Here is an 18,820-nt window from a genome sequence, read left to right as displayed (position 1 = left end):
AGAAGCACGTATTTATAGCGATTTCATGTCTATAGTAATGTGCTACCACTTTGACTAGAGTCAGAAGCACGTATTTATAGCGATTTCATGTCTATAGTAATTTGCTACCACTCTGAACACAGTGAGAAGCACGTATTTATAGCGATTTCATGCCTATAGTAATGTGCTACCACTCCAGAGCGACAAGCACGTATTTATAGCGATGCCATGCCTATAGTAATGTGCTACCACTTTGAATAGAATCTGAAGCACGTATATATAGCGATTCCATGTCTATAGCAATGTGCTACCAATTTGAACAGAATCAGAAGCACGTATTTATAGCGATTTCATGTCTATAGTAATTTGCTACCACTCTGAACACAGTGAGAAGCACGTATTTATAGCGATTTCATGTCTGTGGTAATGTGCTACCACCGTTAACGTAACAATTTACCCTTTTGCAATGAGAATCGTAGTATCATAGATCTACAGGTGATAAAATGAGAGACCACAGACGCAGCTCTTGCATACACACGGAGACGAGTAGAAAAGAAAACTACTGACTGACATTTTATTCACAGCCCGTCCTATATTTTTTTCTAGACAATTCTGACATATGACTGTTACCGAGGAAGACGTTACTGTATTAGGTTTGATAGGAGGTAAATAACAGTCGTCGTCACTTTAAAAAATAACAATCTCATGTAAATACTTGTGTATTTACAAAATGTGTGTTTGTATGATCTAAAAAAAGTAACACGAAACAATATTATAAACACGCAACCGTGTTTTCTCGGTGACTCACAGCTGTGCACTCATTAGCGCCATTACTACTGATAAAATAAAGGTTTGTCACTTGTGTTAGCCTGCTAGCCGTATAAGCTAGTTAGCACGTTTAGCCACAGGGACCATTTCCTAATATTTTAACCAACTCACCTTCAGCGATCACTCTTTTTATCCTCAGTTTCAAGTCGCTGAGTTCAACCATCTGTCCAACGAAGTCATTCTGGTCCCGGTCCTTTCGGGCCCGGGCTGGCCGCCCCAGACGAGCCGGGCCCGGAGAGGAAATCCAGTGCTGACTGGAACAGAGACATGTTATTCCGCAGTGCCCGGCTTCGGACGCACAGCCGGCCGGCTCCAGGTGAGAGAAAGAGTCGTGAAAACCCGTCCCCAGAAAAAAAATAGAAAGAAATGTGTACGACGAGAAAGCGTGTTATAAACAATTCGGATCAGGTGATATTGTCCTCTGTCGGGGGGCAAACATCCTCTTCCTGTTGCTAGGTTGACGAGGCCGCCGCCACACAGACCTTCTGACTTCCGCAAAGAGCAGTGACGAAAAAGACACGCAGTCATGTGAGGGAGAAACTGTTTTGTTTTACATTACATTACATTACAACGCTACAACAGCATTTTACATTATACAAGTTAATAATGTTGAATATTAATGTATGTATTAGTTCATAATATGTATTTTGGTTTAATTTATTTTGATTTTGTATTTTGGTTTAATTTATTTTTTTAAGATTTACTTGAAACCTTTTCTATTACAGTCAGAATTTTACTTTTCTGAGTAGAAAACCCAATAAAAATATTTTAAGTCAAGTTGCTACTGTAATTTTTCAGCCTGGGATCAATAAAGTACATCTAGCTATAGATACCTGACTAAAACTCCTGCGCAGTCGCATAAACTTTTTTAAATAATGTTTTTGTGTATTAAACTGTTACTTTAGGTGTGGAGAGAAACTGCAGCGAACCCCGTCTTTAGCACAGTAGACGATACACAGTATGTGCACAGTTTGCTAAATAAGAAGTCTGGGCAATAGATTTAGACAACTTTACTAAGACCTATATTTCAAGTAAATAAATAAATACTTAAGTCAAAATGAGATACAAATCCATTGGTACGAAATACTACAATGTCTACCACCGTTTCTGGAAATAGTGTTTGTCATTTCCTGTGTTGTAAAAGAGAAGACCACAAACTTCAAGCATGATGATGAGGTACATCTTTACTGGTTCAAAGTTCAGTATAATTAGAACAACATTAAAATCAGTTCCAGATCCTTCTTTCTCCTCCAGAGCCCGGTCTTTGAACAAGAAAGACGTACCACATCTTAAAGTCAATACAAAACACATTAAAAAGCAAAAGGATTGTGGAAATAATCCTTAAAAAAATAACACCTTAATCTTTTAATTTCTATAGTGGAGCCATCAACAGGTTGGTCGATGCACTGCAATAATGTAAGGACTTATATAGTGAATCAGATGGGATGGGGGTGACGTCTGGTGGTGACTCATAACATGTGACGCAATAATAATAGATTTTTTAATCATTTTTAATCAGATTTTTGTGATGATGTGAATAATGTGTGATTGTTGGCCCATGTGAAAATGAAACAATAATCTCTGAGAGATTATTGAGAAAAATTACCAGCTACTGCCATTCATTTCCAGTTATCATGCTTATTCACTGTACATGAATCTGGAATAGAGATTTTAAAGTCGACTTCCATCTGTTTTTCTTTGCAAACTGCGGAGGGTTTTTTTCCCCGGTAAACGTTGGTTTGGTTTTCACAGAAACCGGCGTCAGAAAAGGCACTTGGTAAAACTGACGATCCTTCGACATGTTCCGACACTTCTGTCCAAAGATATTCAAACAAACACAAAGGTCTGCGACACAACTCTGTCTAAAGCCTTCAATCTTCGAAAATTGTGACCGGGAATCTGAAACAGAGAAGAAGAAACGACGCCGTCGTCAGTTGTTGTTGAAGAATAGCGCGAGTGTGTCATTTTCCAACTACAGACGAGAACCGACGTACAAAAAGAAGGAACGTCTGCCGAGCTCCGTCCCGTGGCTCTAGCCTTCGATGGAATCCTCTGGAACAATGTGTCCGTTCAAGGTTTTCTCCATGGACATTTCCTGAAACAACAGACAGAGGTGAGAGTTGGAGTTTCGCCTGGTTTGTAAAATGTCACACCCAGTAACTAATTAAAGAAACTAATACGACATAGCAGGACTGGAATGTTTAATATACCGAGGTACATCAAGTATACACTGGTACAAGGATTGAATAATAAGTATTTTATCTTCCCCAAAACCTTCCCTGACATGTCATGGGAAAATCAGCAAAAAAAAAAAAAAAAAAATACATGAAGAAATTATGAAGGTCAATATTTTGTGGAAATTGGTTTTCTATCACCGCCAACAGTGCCGTTGACCAACAGGGCACTGATGGAAATTGGACTACTGTTGGTCAGAGACAGAGTCAGAGACAGAGAAGAAGAGGAGGGCGTTTGGTTAGGAGAAAAAGAGAAAAGATGAAGAATAGAAGTGTTAGTCTGAAGTTTGGAACTTTGAATGTAGGTACAATGACAGGGAAAAGTAGAGAAATAGCTGATGTGATGGAGAGAAGAAGAGTAGATATTTTGTGTGTGCAGGAGACCAGGTGGAAGGGCAGTAAGGCTAGAAACATTGGAGGAGGCTACAAACTGTTTTATCATGGTTCAGATGGGAAGAGAAATGGAGTAGGGGTGATCCTAAAGGAAGAATATGTAAGAAATGTGGTAGAGGTGAAAAGAGAGTCAGACAGGTTGATGTGTGTGAAGGTAGAAGTAGAAGGAGAGATGATTAATGTTGTTAGTGGTTATGCCCCACAGGTGGGCTGTGAGTTGGAAGAAAAGGAGAAGTTCTGGAAGGAGCTAGATTGGATGGTAGAGAGTATCCCCAGGAGAGAGAGAGTGGTGATTGGAGCAGACCTAAATGGTCATGTAGGGGAAGGGAACAGAGGAGATGAGGAAGTGATAGGCAGGTTTGGTGTTAGGGAGAGAAACGTAGAAGGACAGGCAGTGGTAGATTTTGCAAAGAGAATGGAAATGGCTGTGGTAAACACATATTTCCAAAAGAAAGAGGAACATAGGGTGACTTACAAGAGTGGAGGCAGGTCCACACAGATAGATTATATTCTATGTAGAAGATGTAATCTGAGGGAGATTAGAGACTGTAAGGTGGTGGCAGGTGAGAGTGTAGCCAAACAACATCGGATGGTAGTGTGTAAAATGACGATGGAGGTGACAAAAAGGAAGAGAGTGAAGACAGAGCAGAAGATCAAGTGGTGGAAACTAAGGAAAGAGACATGTTGTGAAGACTTCAGGAAGGAAGTAAGGGCAGTTCTGGGTAGTGTTGAGATATTCCCAGATGATTGGGAGACTACAGCTGCAGTGATGAGGGAGACAGGTAGGAAGGTGCTAGGTATGTCCTCTGGGCAGAGAAAGGAGGACAAAGAGACCTGGTGGTGGAATGAGGAGATCCAGGAGAGTGTGCAGAGAAAGAGATTAGCGAAGAAGAGATGGGACAGTGACAGAACAGAAGAGAACAGACTGGAGTACAAAGAGAGGACAAGGGAGGTGAAGAGGGAAGTGGCCAAGGCCAAACAAAAGGCATATGAGGAGTTGTATGAGAGTTTGGAAACAAAGGAAGGAGAAAAGGAGTTGTATAGATTGGCGAGACAGAGAAATCAAGCTGGGAAGGATGTGCAGCAGGTGAGGTTGATTAAGGACAGAGAGGGGAATGTGATCACAAGTGAGGAAAGTGTGCTGAGAAGATGGAAGGAATACTTTGAGGAGTTGTTAAATGAGGAAAATGAAAGGGAAAGTAGAAACGAGGAGCCAGAGACTAGTAGGAAGAAGGTAGATCAGGTTAGAAAGGATGAAGTTAGAAAAGCCCTGAAGAGGATGAAGAGTGGAAAGTCAGTTGGTCCTGATGACATACCAGTGGAAGTATGGAAGTGTTTAGGAGAAGTGGCAGTAAATTTCCTGACTGGTTTGTTTAACAGAATTTTAGAGACTGGCAAGATGCCTGATGAGTGGAGAAAAAGTGTTCTGGTGCCAATTCATAAGAAGGGTGATGCACAGAGTTGTAACAACTACAGAGGGATAAAGTTGATGAGCCATACAATGAAGATTTAGGAAAGAGTAGTTGAAGCTAGGTTGAGGCAGGAAGTGGAGATTTGTGAACAACAGTATGGTTTCATGCCTAGGAAGAGTACCACAGATGCAATATTTGCCTTGAGGATGTTGATGGAGAAGTACAGGGAAGGTCAGAAGGAGCTGCATTGTGTATTTGTAGATCTAGAAAAGGCATATGACAAAGTGCCAAGGGAGGAATTGTGGTTTTGTATGAGGAAGTCAGGAGTGGCAGAGAAGTATGTTAGTTTGGTGCAGGACATGTATGAGAATAGTACAACAGTAGTGAGGTGCGCTGTTGGGAGGACAGAAGACTTCAAAGTGGAGGTGGGACTACATCAAGGATCGGCCCTGAGCCCCTTCTTGTTTGCTGTGGTGATGGACAGATTGACAGATGAGGTCAGACAGGAGTCCCCATGGACTATGATGTTTGCAGATGACATTGTGATCTGTAGTGAGAGTAGGCAGCAGCTAGAAGAGAACCTAGAGAGGTGGAGGTTTGCACTAGAAAGAAGAGGAATGAAGGTCAGTCGCAGCAAGACAGAGTACATGTGTGTAAACGAAAGGCAGAACAGTGAAATAGTGAGGCTACAAGGAGCAGAGGTGGTGAAGGTGCAGGAGTTTAGGTACTTAGGATCAACTGTTCAGAGCAGCGGAGACTGTGGAAGAGAGGTGAAGAATAGAGTACAGGCAGGATGGAACAGCTGGAGAAAAGTGTCAGGAGTGATCTGTGACAGAAGAGTGTCAGCTAAGGTGAAGGGAAAGGTTTACAGGACAGTGGTGAGACCAGCCATGATGTATGGTTTAGAGACAGTAGCAATAGGCAGAAGACAGGAGGAGGAGCTGGAGGTGGCAGAGTTAAAGATGCTAAGATTCTCTTTAGGAGTGACAAGAATGGACAGGGTCAGGAATGAGGTCATTAGAGGGACAACACAGACAGGAAGGTTTGGAGAAAAAGCTAGAGAAGCCAGATTGAGATGGTTTGGACATGTGCAGAGGAGGGACAGTGGATACATCGGTAGGAGAATGTTAGAGATGGAGCTACCAGGTAGGAGAAAGAGAGGAAGACCAAAGAGGGGATATATGGATGCAGTGAGGGAGGACATGCAGATAGTTGGAGTCAGAGTAGAAGATACAGAGAACAGGGAGAGATGGAAATCAATGATCTGCTGTGGCAACCCCTGAAAAAGGGACAAAGCCGAAAGGAAAAGAAGAAGGTTTTCTATCACTTTTTTCAGTTTTTTAAGTTATATATGAATATATATAAATATATTCATATATAATAATGATAAAGTGGTTCCATTGTGGAGCGGTTAGCACGCCTCCCGTGCCAGCAGAGAGTCTTGGGTTAGTTTCCCAAAGGAACCACATATCCCTAATGGCGCCCCCTGTGGCAGCCTGTGTTACTTGCAAAGACCCACACTGTAAATGTGGGACAAATAAGAGACTCATTTAAAAAATTGTATCTTATAGCTTTTACTATTTTTTATTATTATTTATGTATTTTTGTATTTTCTGTTTAGTGTAGCTTGATTGTTGATTGACTGAAGTTGTAAGTTGCTTTTGGATAAAAGCGTCTGCTAAATGTATTGTAATGTAATATCCATCCATCCATCCATCCATTTTCATCCGCTTATCCGTTACCGGGTCGCGGGGGCAGCAGTCGCCGCCCAAATCACATTGCACCGTACCAAACCTTCCTGCGGGTGGTGAGTCCACTGGAAGGTACCAACCGCCCTAACCGGGATTCGAACTTGCCCAGGAGGTGAACCCTGGGGTTCCACACCAATGACAGAGACATTGCCTCTGGGCCAAAGCGCCACTGTAATGTAATATATGTTTATGTAATTCATCTGTGATCTATTGGGGTTTTTTTTGAGGTTGGTTAGGACTCAAACTTTTTATACTCTGTACCACCTGAGAAAACATTGAGCTCTCTGAGTACCACCATGAGGACCAACCAAATATAGCATACAGTATATATATGAATTTTCCTCGCGTACCACTAGAGAACGGTCATACCACAGTTTGAGAACCACTGGTTTAGGAGGCACAGTAGGATGGGGTTCGGCCTGAACTGTAATTTGTTTACATCAGTCTCATTACCATTGAGCCAAGCTGCACAGACTCCATGCCTAGATGCATCTGTCATTTCACAGGTTTCTGTCTTGAGTTCTCCTGGAAGCAGTGATTCCAAATGTGAAGCCTCCTGGCAGTAATGACAGACGTGAGTGAGGGTTAGCAGAGACACCGCTGTACCGCAATATTACACTGTATATAGATCGATATAGAGTTCTTTTGCAAACCCTAGGGGATCTTTGGAGGTACTGCATTGTGAAATTGGGTTATTTGACAATTATGAAATTCAAACGTCAGTGCAGGCCTCACCTGCTGTGTAACTGCTGAGCCGGCAATAGTTTCTCCCACTGCTGTGATGGGGTCTGTGACGACAAAGTCATCCACCATCGTGTCGGGGGCTTCCAGTGGGGCGGGGACCTGAAGAGGACCCCGCCCACATAGGACATAAGTCATAAGACATTACAAGATAATGAAGTAACAACAAAAATATAGACATATTAAATTTAATATAAGTACCTCAGGTGTGACCTCCTTCACTTGAGGCACAAGAGTCACCTCTAGTAGAACTTCAGGGACACTGCACAACTGTTGGAAACAGCAAAGACTGGCATCAGAAGATGTTAAACATCGGATGTTTCTGGCGAAACGTGCCAAATGGTTACGGCAAATGCAACATAAATGAGAAGAGGTTTGCGATTTTTTTGTTTGTTTGTTTTTTCATTTTGTTTTGTTTTGCTTGGTTTTGGGGGCACCTCTGTGGTTGTCAGAGGCTCAGCTGGGACTTCAGGTTTGCTCTCCTCAGCCATCACTTCCGCTTCATCCTTTTTCTCCTCTTTGCCAGGAGCTGGGATGATCACGACGTCTTCAGTCTTCTCCTGTGGTTCCTCCGCCTCCACTATCACGGTCTCCTTCTCCTTCTCCACCACGACCGTTTCCGTGGCCTCTTCAGTTGCTGCAGGTTCTGCCTCTGGCGAAACCTGGAGGGCGGGTTCTTCCACCACAGGTTCTTCTGGACATGCAGAATAAACAGGTTAACCAATCATGCATTACATCCATTAACAGAAATTCTAAAATCACACTTCAGGGGGTGATGAGAGCTTTTACCTGTTCTGGTTCAACTGTAAGGACTGTGGCATCAACAGACTGTACCTGAAATGAGGTAAAGAAATACAGTACTTTTACTACTACACTGTGTGCACAATTATTAGGCAAGTGAGTATTTTGACCACATCATCATTTTATCCATAGTTTCCAACTCCAAGCTGTATAAACTTGAATGCTTATTGGATTTAATGCATATTAGGTGATGTGTATTTATGTAACGAGGGAGGGTGTGGTCTAAGGAGATGAACCCCCTATATCAATTTGTGCATAATTATTAGGCAGAGTCTTCTCTTCAGGAAAAATGTCCCAAAAAGAGATTTAACTGACTCTGAAAAGTCAAAAATTGTGAAAAGTATTTCAGAGGGATGCAGCACTCTTGAAATATCTCACAATAAGATATTGTGGCGTGATCACAGAACCATCAAATATTTTGTTGCAAATAGTCAACACGGTCGCAAGAAACGTGTCGAGAAGAAAATACGCAAATTAACTGCCAAAGATTTGAGAAGAATCAAACATGAAGCTACCAGGAACCCATTATTCTCCAGTGCTGCCATATTCCACAACTGCAACCTACCTGGAGTGTCAAGAAGTACGAGGTGTTCAGTTCTCAGAGACATGGCCAAGGTAAGAAAGGCTGAAACCTGACCATATTTGAACAAGACACACGTTGAAATGTCAAGAATGGGCCAAGAACTATCTGAAGACAGATTTTTCAAGGGTTTTGTGGACTGATGAGATGAGAGTGACTCTTGACGGACCAGAGGGATGGGCCCGTGGTTGGATCAGTAATGGACACAGAGCTCCACTTCGACTCAGACGCCAGCAAGGTGGAGGTGGGGTACCGGTATGGGCAGGTATTATTAAAGATGAACTAGTTGGACCTTTTCAGGTTGAAAATTGACTCAGAATCAACTCTCAGACCTACTGCCAATTCTTAGAAGACACTTTCTTCAAGCAGTGGTACAGGAAAAAGTCTGCATCTTTCAAGAAGACTTAAAGATGAAAAACTAATGACATAGCCCCCTTCTTCACCTGACTTAAACCCTATTGAGAACTTTTGGGCCCTTCTTTGGCAGGAAATTTACAGTGAAGGTAAACAGTACACCTCTCTGAACAGTGTCTGGGAGGTCTTTAACAGGTGAAAATAAACAAGTGAGATGGGAAAATCTTTGTTTTTCATTTAGTTGCATGATAATTCTGCACACTAATAGTTGCCTAATAATGGTGTACATGTAGATATTCTCTTAAGAAAGCCAAAGCTTCACTTTTACTACTTAAATGTTCAGGTTTGAGGGTTTGTTAACATTTTGGATTGACCAAGAGCACTGTAGTTGTACAATAACAAAATTAATCCTCAAAAATTCAACTTGCCTAATATTTGTGCACACAGTGTAGTAATTAATACTTTATTTATTTGTACAAACATTAATATGTATGTGAAGTCCAACAATTTCAGTTCCTGGATATTACAACACCCTGGCCAAAGGCTTTGATTCAGTGAAAATGGAATTGCACTACCAACCTTTTGGGTGGCAGAACTTTATCTATGTAGGGTAATAAAATTATGTAAATAATCTTTTTTTATGAAAACTTTAAAATACTAGCTTTCCTATGCTAGCTAAATTAGCTAGCTATGCATTGTATTTTTTTAATTTTGTTGTCGATGGAAAGCATTTATAAAATGTGTTGTGAACAATAACAAAGAGTGATCTGTGAGGCTGAACCGTTTCTATTGTGAAAGTGTGTCACCTTCACTTACAGCTGCTGTGATTTTCTAACTTCTGCTCTCGAAGAAGGCGGACACTTTTTCCCTTTGCTCCCTCCCTGCCCTTACCTACCCTGCTACTGCTCTGTGTCTTGTAACGTCTCTGTAAAACTATCTCGGAGCCTCTCTCTGCATTTTCCTCGAAAATCAAAATGATGGATCTGGTCAACTGGTCTCTCAACGCAATTGATCAAATTTTCTCAACCATGAAAATGGGTAAAGGAGAACCCGCTTGCCCTGACGGCACCTTCCCGGCCGGCTACACGTTGGACTCCTGGTACAGCTGGAGGATCGTGTGCCTGTCCGTGCTTTCCGTGGAGGATGTCGAAGATTTGTACTTCTTCTTCTTTTTCTTTCGGCTTTGTCCCTTTTTTTCAGGGGTTGCCACAGCAGATCATTGATTTCCATCTCTCCCTGTTCTCTGTATCTTCTACTCTGACTCCAACTACCTGCATGTCCTCCCTCACTGCATCCATATATCTCCTCTTTGGCCTTCCTCTCTTTCTCCTACCTGGTAGCTCCATCTCTAACATTCTTCTACCAATGTATCCACTGTCCCTCCTCTGCACATGTCCAAACCATCTCAATCTGGCTTCTCTAGCTTTTTCTCCAAACCTTCCTGTCTGTGTTGTCCCTCTAATGACCTCATTCCTGACCCTGTCCATTCTTGTCACTCCTAAAGAGAATCTTAGCATCTTTAACTCTGCCACCTCCAGCTCCTCCTCCTGTCTTCTGCCTATTGCTACTGTCTCTAAACCATACATCATGGCTGGTCTCACCACTGTCCTGTAAACCTTTCCCTTCACCTTAGCTGACACTCTTCTGTCACAGATCACTCCTGACACTTTTCTCCAGCTGTTCCATCCTGCCTGTACTCTATTCTTCACCTCTCTTCCACAGTCTCCGCTGCTCTGAACAGTTGATCCTAAGTACCTAAACTCCTGCACCTTCACCACCTCTGCTCCTTGTAGCCTCACTATTTCACTGTTCTGCCTTTCGTTTACACACATGTACTCTGTCTTGCTGCGACTGACCTTCATTCCTCTTCTTTCTAGTGCAAACCTCCACCTCTCTAGGTTCTCTTCTAGCTGCTGCCTACTCTCACTACAGATCACAATGTCATCTGCAAACATCATAGTCCATGGGGACTCCTGTCTGACCTCATCTGTCAATCTGTCCATCACCACAGCAAACAAGAAGGGGCTCAGGGCCGATCCTTGATGTAGTCCCACCTCCACTTTGAAGTCTTCTGTCCTCCCAACAGCGCACCTCACTACTGTTGTACTATTCTCATACATGTCCTGCACCAAACTAACATACTTCTCTGCCACTCCTGACTTCCTCATACAAAACCACAATTCCTCCCTTGGCACTTTGTCATATGCCTTTTCTAGATCTACAAATACACAATGCAGCTCCTTCTGACCTTCCCTGTACTTCTCCATCAACATCCTCAAGGCAAATATTGCATCTGTGGTACTCTTCCTAGGCATGAAACCATACTGTTGTTCACAAATCTCCACTTCCTGCCTCAACCTAGCTTCAACTACTCTTTCCTAAATCTTCATTGTATGGCTCATCAACTTTATCCCTCTGTAGTTGTTACAACTCTGTGCATCACCCTTCTTATGAATTGGCACCAGAACACTTTTTCTCCACTCATCAGGCATCTTGCCAGTCTCTAAAATTCTGTTAAACAAACCAGTCAGGAAATTTACTGCCACTTCTCCTAAACACTTCCATACTTCCACTGGTATGTCATCAGGACCAACTGACTTTCCACTCTTCATCCTCTTCAGGGCTTTTCTAACTTCATCCTTTCTAACCTGATCTACCTTCTTCCTACTAGTCTCTGGCTCCTCGTTTCTACTTTCCCTTTCATTTTCCTCATTTAACAACTCCTCAAAGTATTCCTTCCATCTTCTCAGCACACTTTCCTCACTTGTGATCACATTCCCCTCTCTGTCCTTAATCAACCTCACCTGCTGCACATCCTTCCCAGCTTGATTTCTCTGTCTCGCCAATCTATACAACTCCTTTTCTCCTTCCTTTGTTTCCAAACTCTCATACAACTCCTCATATGCCTTTTGTTTGGCCTTGGCCACTTCCCTCTTCACCTCCCTTGTCCTCTCTTTGTACTCCAGTCTGTTCTCTTCTGTTCTGTCACTGTCCCATCTCTTCTTCGCTAATCTCTTTCTCTGCACACTCTCCTGGATCTCCTCATTCCACCACCAGGTCTCTTTGTCCTCCTTTCTCTGCCCAGAGGACATACCTAGCACCTTCCTACCTGTCTCCCTCATCACTGCAGCTGTAGTCTCCCAATCATCTGGGAATATCTCAACACTACCCAGAACTGCCCTTACTTCCTTCCTGAAGTCTTCACAACATGTCTCTTTCCTTAGTTTCCACCACTTGATCTTCTGCTCTGTCTTCACTCTCTTCCTTTTTGTCACCTCCATCGTCATTTTACACACTACCATCCGATGTTGTTTGGCTACACTCTCACCTGCCACCACCTTACAGTCTCTAATCTCCCTCAGATTACATCTTCTACATAGAATATAATCTATCTGTGTGGACCTGCCTCCACTCTTGTAAGTCACCCTATGTTCCTCTTTCTTTTGGAAATATGTGTTTACCACAGCCATTTCCATTCTCTTTGCAAAATCTACCACTGCCTGTCCTTCTACGTTTCTCTCCCTAACACCAAACCTGCCTATCACTTCCTCATCTCCTCTGTTCCCTTCCCCTACATGACCATTTAGGTCTGCTCCAATCACCACTCTCTCTCTCCTGGGGATACTCTCTACCATCCAATCTAGCTCCTTCCAGAACTTCTCCTTTTCTTCCAACTCACAGCCCACCTGTGGGGCATAACCACTAACAACATTAATCATCTCTCCTTCTACTTCTACCTTCACACACATCAACCTGTCTGACTCTCTTTTCACCTCTACCACATTTCTTACATATTCTTCCTTTAGGATCACCCCTACTCCATTTCTCTTCCCATCTGAACCATGATAAAACAGTTTGTAGCCTCCTCCAATGTTTCTAGCCTTACTGCCCTTCCACCTGGTCTCCTGCACACACAAAATATCTACTCTTCTTCTCTCCATCACATCAGCTATTTCTCTACTTTTCCCTGTCATTGTACCTACATTCAAAGTTCCAAACTTCAGACTAACACTTCTATTCTTCATCTTTTCTCTTTTTCTCCTAACCAAACGCCCTCCTCTTCTTCTCTGTCTCTGACTCTGTCTCTGACCAACAGTAGTCCAATTTCCATCAGTGCCCTGTTGGTCAACGGCACTGTTGGCGGTCGTTGTTAACCCGGGCCTCGACCGATCCGGTATAGAAATCGTTTTATTGATCTGCATATTTGATTTAGCTAAACGTTTTACGCCGGATGCCCTTCCTGACGCAACCCTCACCATTTATCCGGGCTTGGGACCGGCACTATAAACACGGCTTCGTGTACCCTAGTGGCTGGCTTAATTCAGGCCAAGACCATTGATGAGAAAACGAGAAAAGCTTTCTGGCCTTTAGAAAAAAAAACTGGTGATTTATTTTGTTGGTTATAAATATGATCTGAGCAGGACACGGTGTTCTTACAAATAGATTGGAATTTAGAGAAAAATTCTATTAAAATAAATTCCAGATCGAAATCAATCAAGGCATTTTTGTCTTTTACATTTTGAAATATTATTCACTCCCTCACCATCTTTGCACTCATGCCCGGTCCAACCGTCCATGCAGACCTTGGAGCCGCTGTGGTCACAGTTAAAATGGCCGAAGAAGTCGTCGCGGGACCGGCAGAACTTGTTACAGAACGGTCCGTAGTAGTTGGAGTCACAACGGAAGCGGAGACGATATTCCAGGCTGAGAATCCGCCCGTGGTGACGATACGTCTGCCACTGTTCACTGGGGTTCAACATGGAGGAGAGCAGAACTCGCTCAATCAACTGGCCTGAGAGGAGAGAGAGGGGAAGAATTAGATAGAGAAAAGTGATTAGAAGACAAAGAAGAAGAAGAAGAGGAAGAGGAAGAGGAAGAGGAAGAGGAAGAGGAAGAGGAAGAGGAAGAGGAAGAGGAAGAGGAAGAGGAAGAGGAAGAGGAAGAGGAAGAGGAAGAGGAAGAGGAAGAGGAAGAGGAAGAGGAAGAGGAAGAGGAAGAGGAAGAGGAATCTCCTTTATCGTCGTTGTACATTTGAAATGTGTCCTCTGCATTCAAACCATCAACTCATTCACTCAGCAATTTGGTACAACACACCACAACCAGTCATAGTGTATTAATACAGGTTTCAAAATGTATTATTATTATTATTATTAACTCACATAAAACACAAGGAAACTCTGAGCTGCTCCTGTTTTGCTGCTTGCCACACTTCCATTGCATTTGTGAGGTGTGTGTGTGTGTGTGTGTGTGTGTGAGACCTATGAGTGAATCCATCCCATGAACTAAAGTGTTAATGGAGAAGTGAATGAATCCTATTGTTCTTTTTGTATAAGGGTAAATTGTACACCACAATTAAACAATGACTTCAGTCTGCCGAGTAAATAGTACCAGATATCACCGGTTCCATGTAAGACAAATCCTCATCACGTCATACATCTACTAATATACAGTGAACGAACTAAAGCATTCGATCAATGTTTTTTCAACCTCAGGGTTGCTACCCCACGTGGGGTCGCCTGAAATTCATACAGGGTCACATGAAATGTCTAGTAATTGATATATAATAATTACTGATAAAAAAAAAAATTAAAAGCCAAAAAAGTTTGGGAACCATTGCTACCGCCTCTGCTGAGGGCACCACCTGTGATGAGAAGGTGTTTCAGTAAGAGAACGCAAACAATCAGAAACTCACAATCAAACATACAACAGTCTGAACAAAGAAACACTGCAGCTACATTTTGACTTCAGTCTCTCCCAGGGGGGTGTGGTCAACTCTAAGGTGAATGTTTTTTAAAAAACACTTTATCAAACTCTTTCTTGACATTTAACATAAAATTCATTGCAGATCCTCTCTTATAGCTGACTTGGACTTGTACCGAGCCCCACTGGCAACCAGAGGGAGCAGCACATAAATATTGTAACTCTTAATGGCCTGAATTATTCAGCATTTCTGCTGTCAGGAAACGTTTCAGTTCCAGTTCGGTGAAAAAATAACAACTGTGACATAAGAGCGTCAAAGACTCGGGCTGTTACCCAGAAGCTGCTCGTCCTCTCTTGCGCCACTGGGAGGCCAGGCATCGAATTCTGCAGGACTGTAGCAGCATTTGAACAAAGGCCAAAGTAAACACACTCATATAGAGGAGAGGGGATAAATATATAACCCAGCCATATACATGGAGGCTTGTATGGGGGTGAGCCCCTGGGGGGGAGGGGAGGGATGTCTGGGGAAGCCATAGGCTTCGCTGTACTGTATGTATGCAGCTGAGCATGTGTGGCTTCCTACAGTAGACACGCCCCCCTCCAGTGTATGGCTGCAGCAGCAGAACACAGTGTTCTGTAGGAACGGCTACAGTTCCACATTTAGCAAAAGGAAGAAAGTTTTTTTTTTTTTCTCTAATGGCAGTGAGTGAACATGCAGCCACACGGAAGACACGAGTCAAAGTCACAGCTCAGCAAACGAAATGGTTTTTACATTTTTAAAAATCGAAAATTATTTCAGTGCACAAAAGAAAAATACACAAACCAAACATATATAAATATATATAATATTTATATATATTAATGCTGAAAACGTTCTCCTTCTGATAAGAGGCCACAAATCAGGACTCTCTTGTTGCGTTTAGACACAATGATAAGAGCCCACAGGCTGACATACGGTCAGAGAAGAGAGGGTGAAGAAGGGGAGGAAGAAGGGTGAGGAAGGGGTGTGGGGAAGGCCGAGTGCAGGCTGGTACAAAATGTTCAGCAGCGGTGGCAGCAGCAGCCCACAGCGTGTTGCTCGAGGCCTCTTCTGGGCTAAAGTTGGATTTATACTCACCTGGTCCTGTGTGAAGCCGACTTCTGGTGCCACCTGTTTCTGGCTCCAAAGCCAGCTAAAAACGAGGCCCATGTGTGCACACTACTCTACGAGGAAACACCTGCCGTCTTAACCTGAGCCCTGGGGCTGCGAGTGATCGCAACGATCACCAAAAAAAATTGATAAAAAAATTCGGAAAAAAAACAGAAAGCAGATAGATAGAACTGTAGCTAATAGAAAATGAACATTTCTGCTGATGAGTCAAACACTAGATGCACAAGGAGGAGAAAAGGAAGAGGGAAGAGGAGTGAATGAGTGAGTAAAGGAGGGACATTGGGGAGTGTACAGGCGGTACATGTTTCCTGTTACGATAGAATATGATCATTTTTGATGGAACATTCCTCTCAACTTCCCCACACACACACTCACACACACCTTGTTCTCATACTAAGCCTAGGGATATGAGTACATTTTTGAGTGTGTGTGTGTGTGTGTCTGCATTATTGCTGACTGTGCAAACATAGACGTAGTAGTACATGTACAGTACTGAAGGACATTCTGTTCCCGAGTACTCAATCCAAATCTTTGAAGTAGAACTTGACTCTAATGATAATGTTAAAAAAAGAACTTCATAGAAAGTTACAGTATTTAGCAAGGTGCTAGTATTAGCTAGTTATACAAACATCCGTGGGTACTTTTCTACTACAAACACAAGGTATTCCAGACGCACTCCGGTAAATGAAGTAAAAACTCTTGAAAACTCATACAGTCAACAGACTGTACGCCGTGATAATGGTCAGTATTTCATTTCTTTCCAAAAGTCTGGGGACGTTTGTTCACTGATGTCAGCTGAGATTTTCCTCCTGATCTCTGCAAAAAGGAACAAAATGTTCTCCTGCCCTCGATCCTGCCTCTCCCACCACCTCCCTCAGTCACCCTAATCTGCAAAAAGTCAATTCCAGTAGGTCACAACACCAGGACCCTTCCCTCCTCCCACTTGACAAACTCATTACTGCAGTACCACCACTGATACTCTAAAGAAGTTGAGAATTTTTCTGGTCTTCATGTAATGAAACTGTTTTGTAAAATAGCAAAAATCGGCCAATCAGAATGCTCTATGCCTTCATAAAGAACCCCCACGCCGCATAGTATCACACAAACACAATATCTTGTCCGTGGTGTCGTCAGATGCACACTCTCTCTGCCATGCCGATTTTTTTTTTAAACTTTTGCAGAATTTAGGAAGTCGTTGTCATTAAACAGAACATTCCGGAACTTTTTGGGGGCTGCGAGTATTGCCCAGAAATGTTCTACCAAGAAAATTATATAATTAACATAACATTCTCCTACCTCTGTCGCCAGTTCTGTATGAGGAACGACGGGTTCACACTCCTGCACTTGACCAGCTGGGACTACAGAGGGCTCCACTGATAAAGACTCGACAAATAGCGTTTCTTCTGCAACTGCTGGTGTTGCTTCTGTTATGACTGTTGTTGCTTCAGTGACGACTGTTGTTTCTTCAGTGACGACTGGTATTTGTAGAGTTGTCACTGGTACATCTTCCCTGACCACTGGTGTTACTTCGGTAGTCACTGATGCTTCTTTAGGGATCACTGGTGTTTCTTCAGTGACAACTGGTATTTCTTGAGTCGTTTCTTCGACAACGACTTGTGTTTCTTTGACGACCACTGGTGTTTCTTCAACGAACACTGGTGTTTCTTTGGCAACCACTGGTGTTTCTTTGGCAACAACTGGTGTTTCCTCTGCGACCACTGGTGTTTCTTCGACGATGACCGGTGTTTCTTTGGTGACCATTGGTGTTTCTTCGGTGCCTACTGGTGTGTCTTCTACAACAACTGGAGTAACTTCAGTGATAACGAGCACTTCTTCAGATAGCACCACGGTTTCCTCATTTACCACTTTGGAGACCACCAGGGTTTCTTTGCTGATGTCTGGCACTGCGTTAGTCTCTACTGGTGCCACCATTGGTTTTGGTTCCTCCTTGCAGATCTCCACAACAGGCACCCTGATGGGAATGGCCTCCAGGATCCTCTCCAGCTGGTGCTGGAGCTTCAGCTGCTTTCTTTGGTGTCTTCGCAGGGGTCTTCGAGGAATCTCCTTTGGGCCTGCTGCAAAATAGAAGACACACACGAACATCTGGATCTGAATGGTCTTATTAAGAGTGGTGTTGTTTTACAGCGATTCTCAAACTATGGTACGCATAATACTGAGGGTACTAGGACTACCTCTAGTGGTATCCAGGAGGACTCTGATTTATTTTTTCATGAGTAAAAGGCTAAAAAATCACTGGGGTCAAATGTGGAAAGTGAATGTTTTTTGGCTCTGATTGCCACCGAGCGGCTGTGGTTAAGGAACCGGACATGGCACTGGAAGGTTTCAGGTTCAAGTCCACCAGCTGCCAAGTTACCATTGAGGTGCTCTGAGCATGGCACCGTCCCCACACACTGCTCCCCGTGCACTTAAGTTGCCCCCTGCTGACTTTGGGGTTAAAAGCACATTTGGTTGTGTGTTGGTCACATTTGGTTGTGTGTTGTGTCACAATGACAAATAATTCACTTCAATGTGTGCTTCCATGTAGCACATTCAGGTTGCAGGAAAACTGAGCATGCCATTCCAGCCAGGTCGAACATGTTTTTCAGCCCTTGATAAAACCCACTTGGCGTTGACAGTTTTGTTTTAGGGGTAGATAGTGCTGCAGGGAGGGGCAGAGGCACCAGGAGTGGGAGTGGGCGCAGCAAAGCTACTTATACAGTGGTATGAAAAAGTTTGGGCACCCCTGATCATTTTCAAGATTTTCCTTAATGGATCATTGGTTGTTCGGAACAGCAATTTCAATTAAATATATCATAGCAAACAAACAGTGGTATTTAAGAAGTGAAATGAAGTTCATAGGATTTACAGAAAGTGTGCAATAATTACTTAAACAAAAG

At 43.0% G+C, this 18,820-nt stretch overlaps 2 protein-coding genes across 5 annotated transcripts in view; both read right to left on the bottom strand.

Annotated features, from left to right (window-relative positions):
- LOC103396948 (cyclin-G-associated kinase-like) overlaps positions 1–1,301 on the bottom strand; it is a 28,671-nt gene extending 27,370 nt beyond the window's left edge. The window contains 2 exon segments of the mRNA XM_008335190.3: positions 919–1,012; positions 1,014–1,301. Of these exon segments, the coding sequence (XP_008333412.1) occupies positions 919–1,012; positions 1,014–1,076 (157 nt within the window). The 5' untranslated portion in view covers positions 1,077–1,301.
- A 1,370-nt stretch (positions 1,302–2,671) lies between these two features.
- Positions 2,672–18,820, bottom strand: part of LOC103396947 (cytadherence high molecular weight protein 3-like) — a 28,759-nt gene continuing 12,610 nt past the window's right edge. For 3 of the 4 annotated variants that reach the window (XM_025052834.1, XM_025052836.1, XM_025052835.1), the window contains 7 exons: positions 17,220–17,998; positions 8,128–8,172; positions 7,776–8,032; positions 7,540–7,608; positions 7,333–7,440; positions 2,802–2,902; positions 2,672–2,706 (listed from right to left, as the gene is read on the bottom strand). In XM_025052834.1, coding sequence (XP_024908602.1) covers positions 7,922–8,032; positions 8,128–8,172; positions 17,220–17,998 — 935 coding nt within the window. In that variant the 3' untranslated portion in view covers positions 2,672–2,706; positions 2,802–2,902; positions 7,333–7,440; positions 7,540–7,608; positions 7,776–7,921. Of the gene's footprint in view, positions 2,707–2,801; positions 2,903–7,332; positions 7,441–7,536; positions 7,609–7,775; positions 8,033–8,127; positions 8,173–17,219; positions 17,999–18,820 lie in introns of those variants that run through there. The other variant, XM_008335188.2, reaches the window with a different exon arrangement.

Source organism: Cynoglossus semilaevis, chromosome W, assembly GCF_000523025.1.
Source record: "Cynoglossus semilaevis isolate Cse_v1.0 chromosome W, Cse_v1.0, whole genome shotgun sequence".
NCBI classification, from domain to species: domain Eukaryota; kingdom Metazoa; phylum Chordata; class Actinopteri; order Pleuronectiformes; family Cynoglossidae; genus Cynoglossus; species Cynoglossus semilaevis.
Note: the sequence above shows the minus strand (reverse complement) of the source record. Positions and strands in the feature narration are given on the sequence as shown.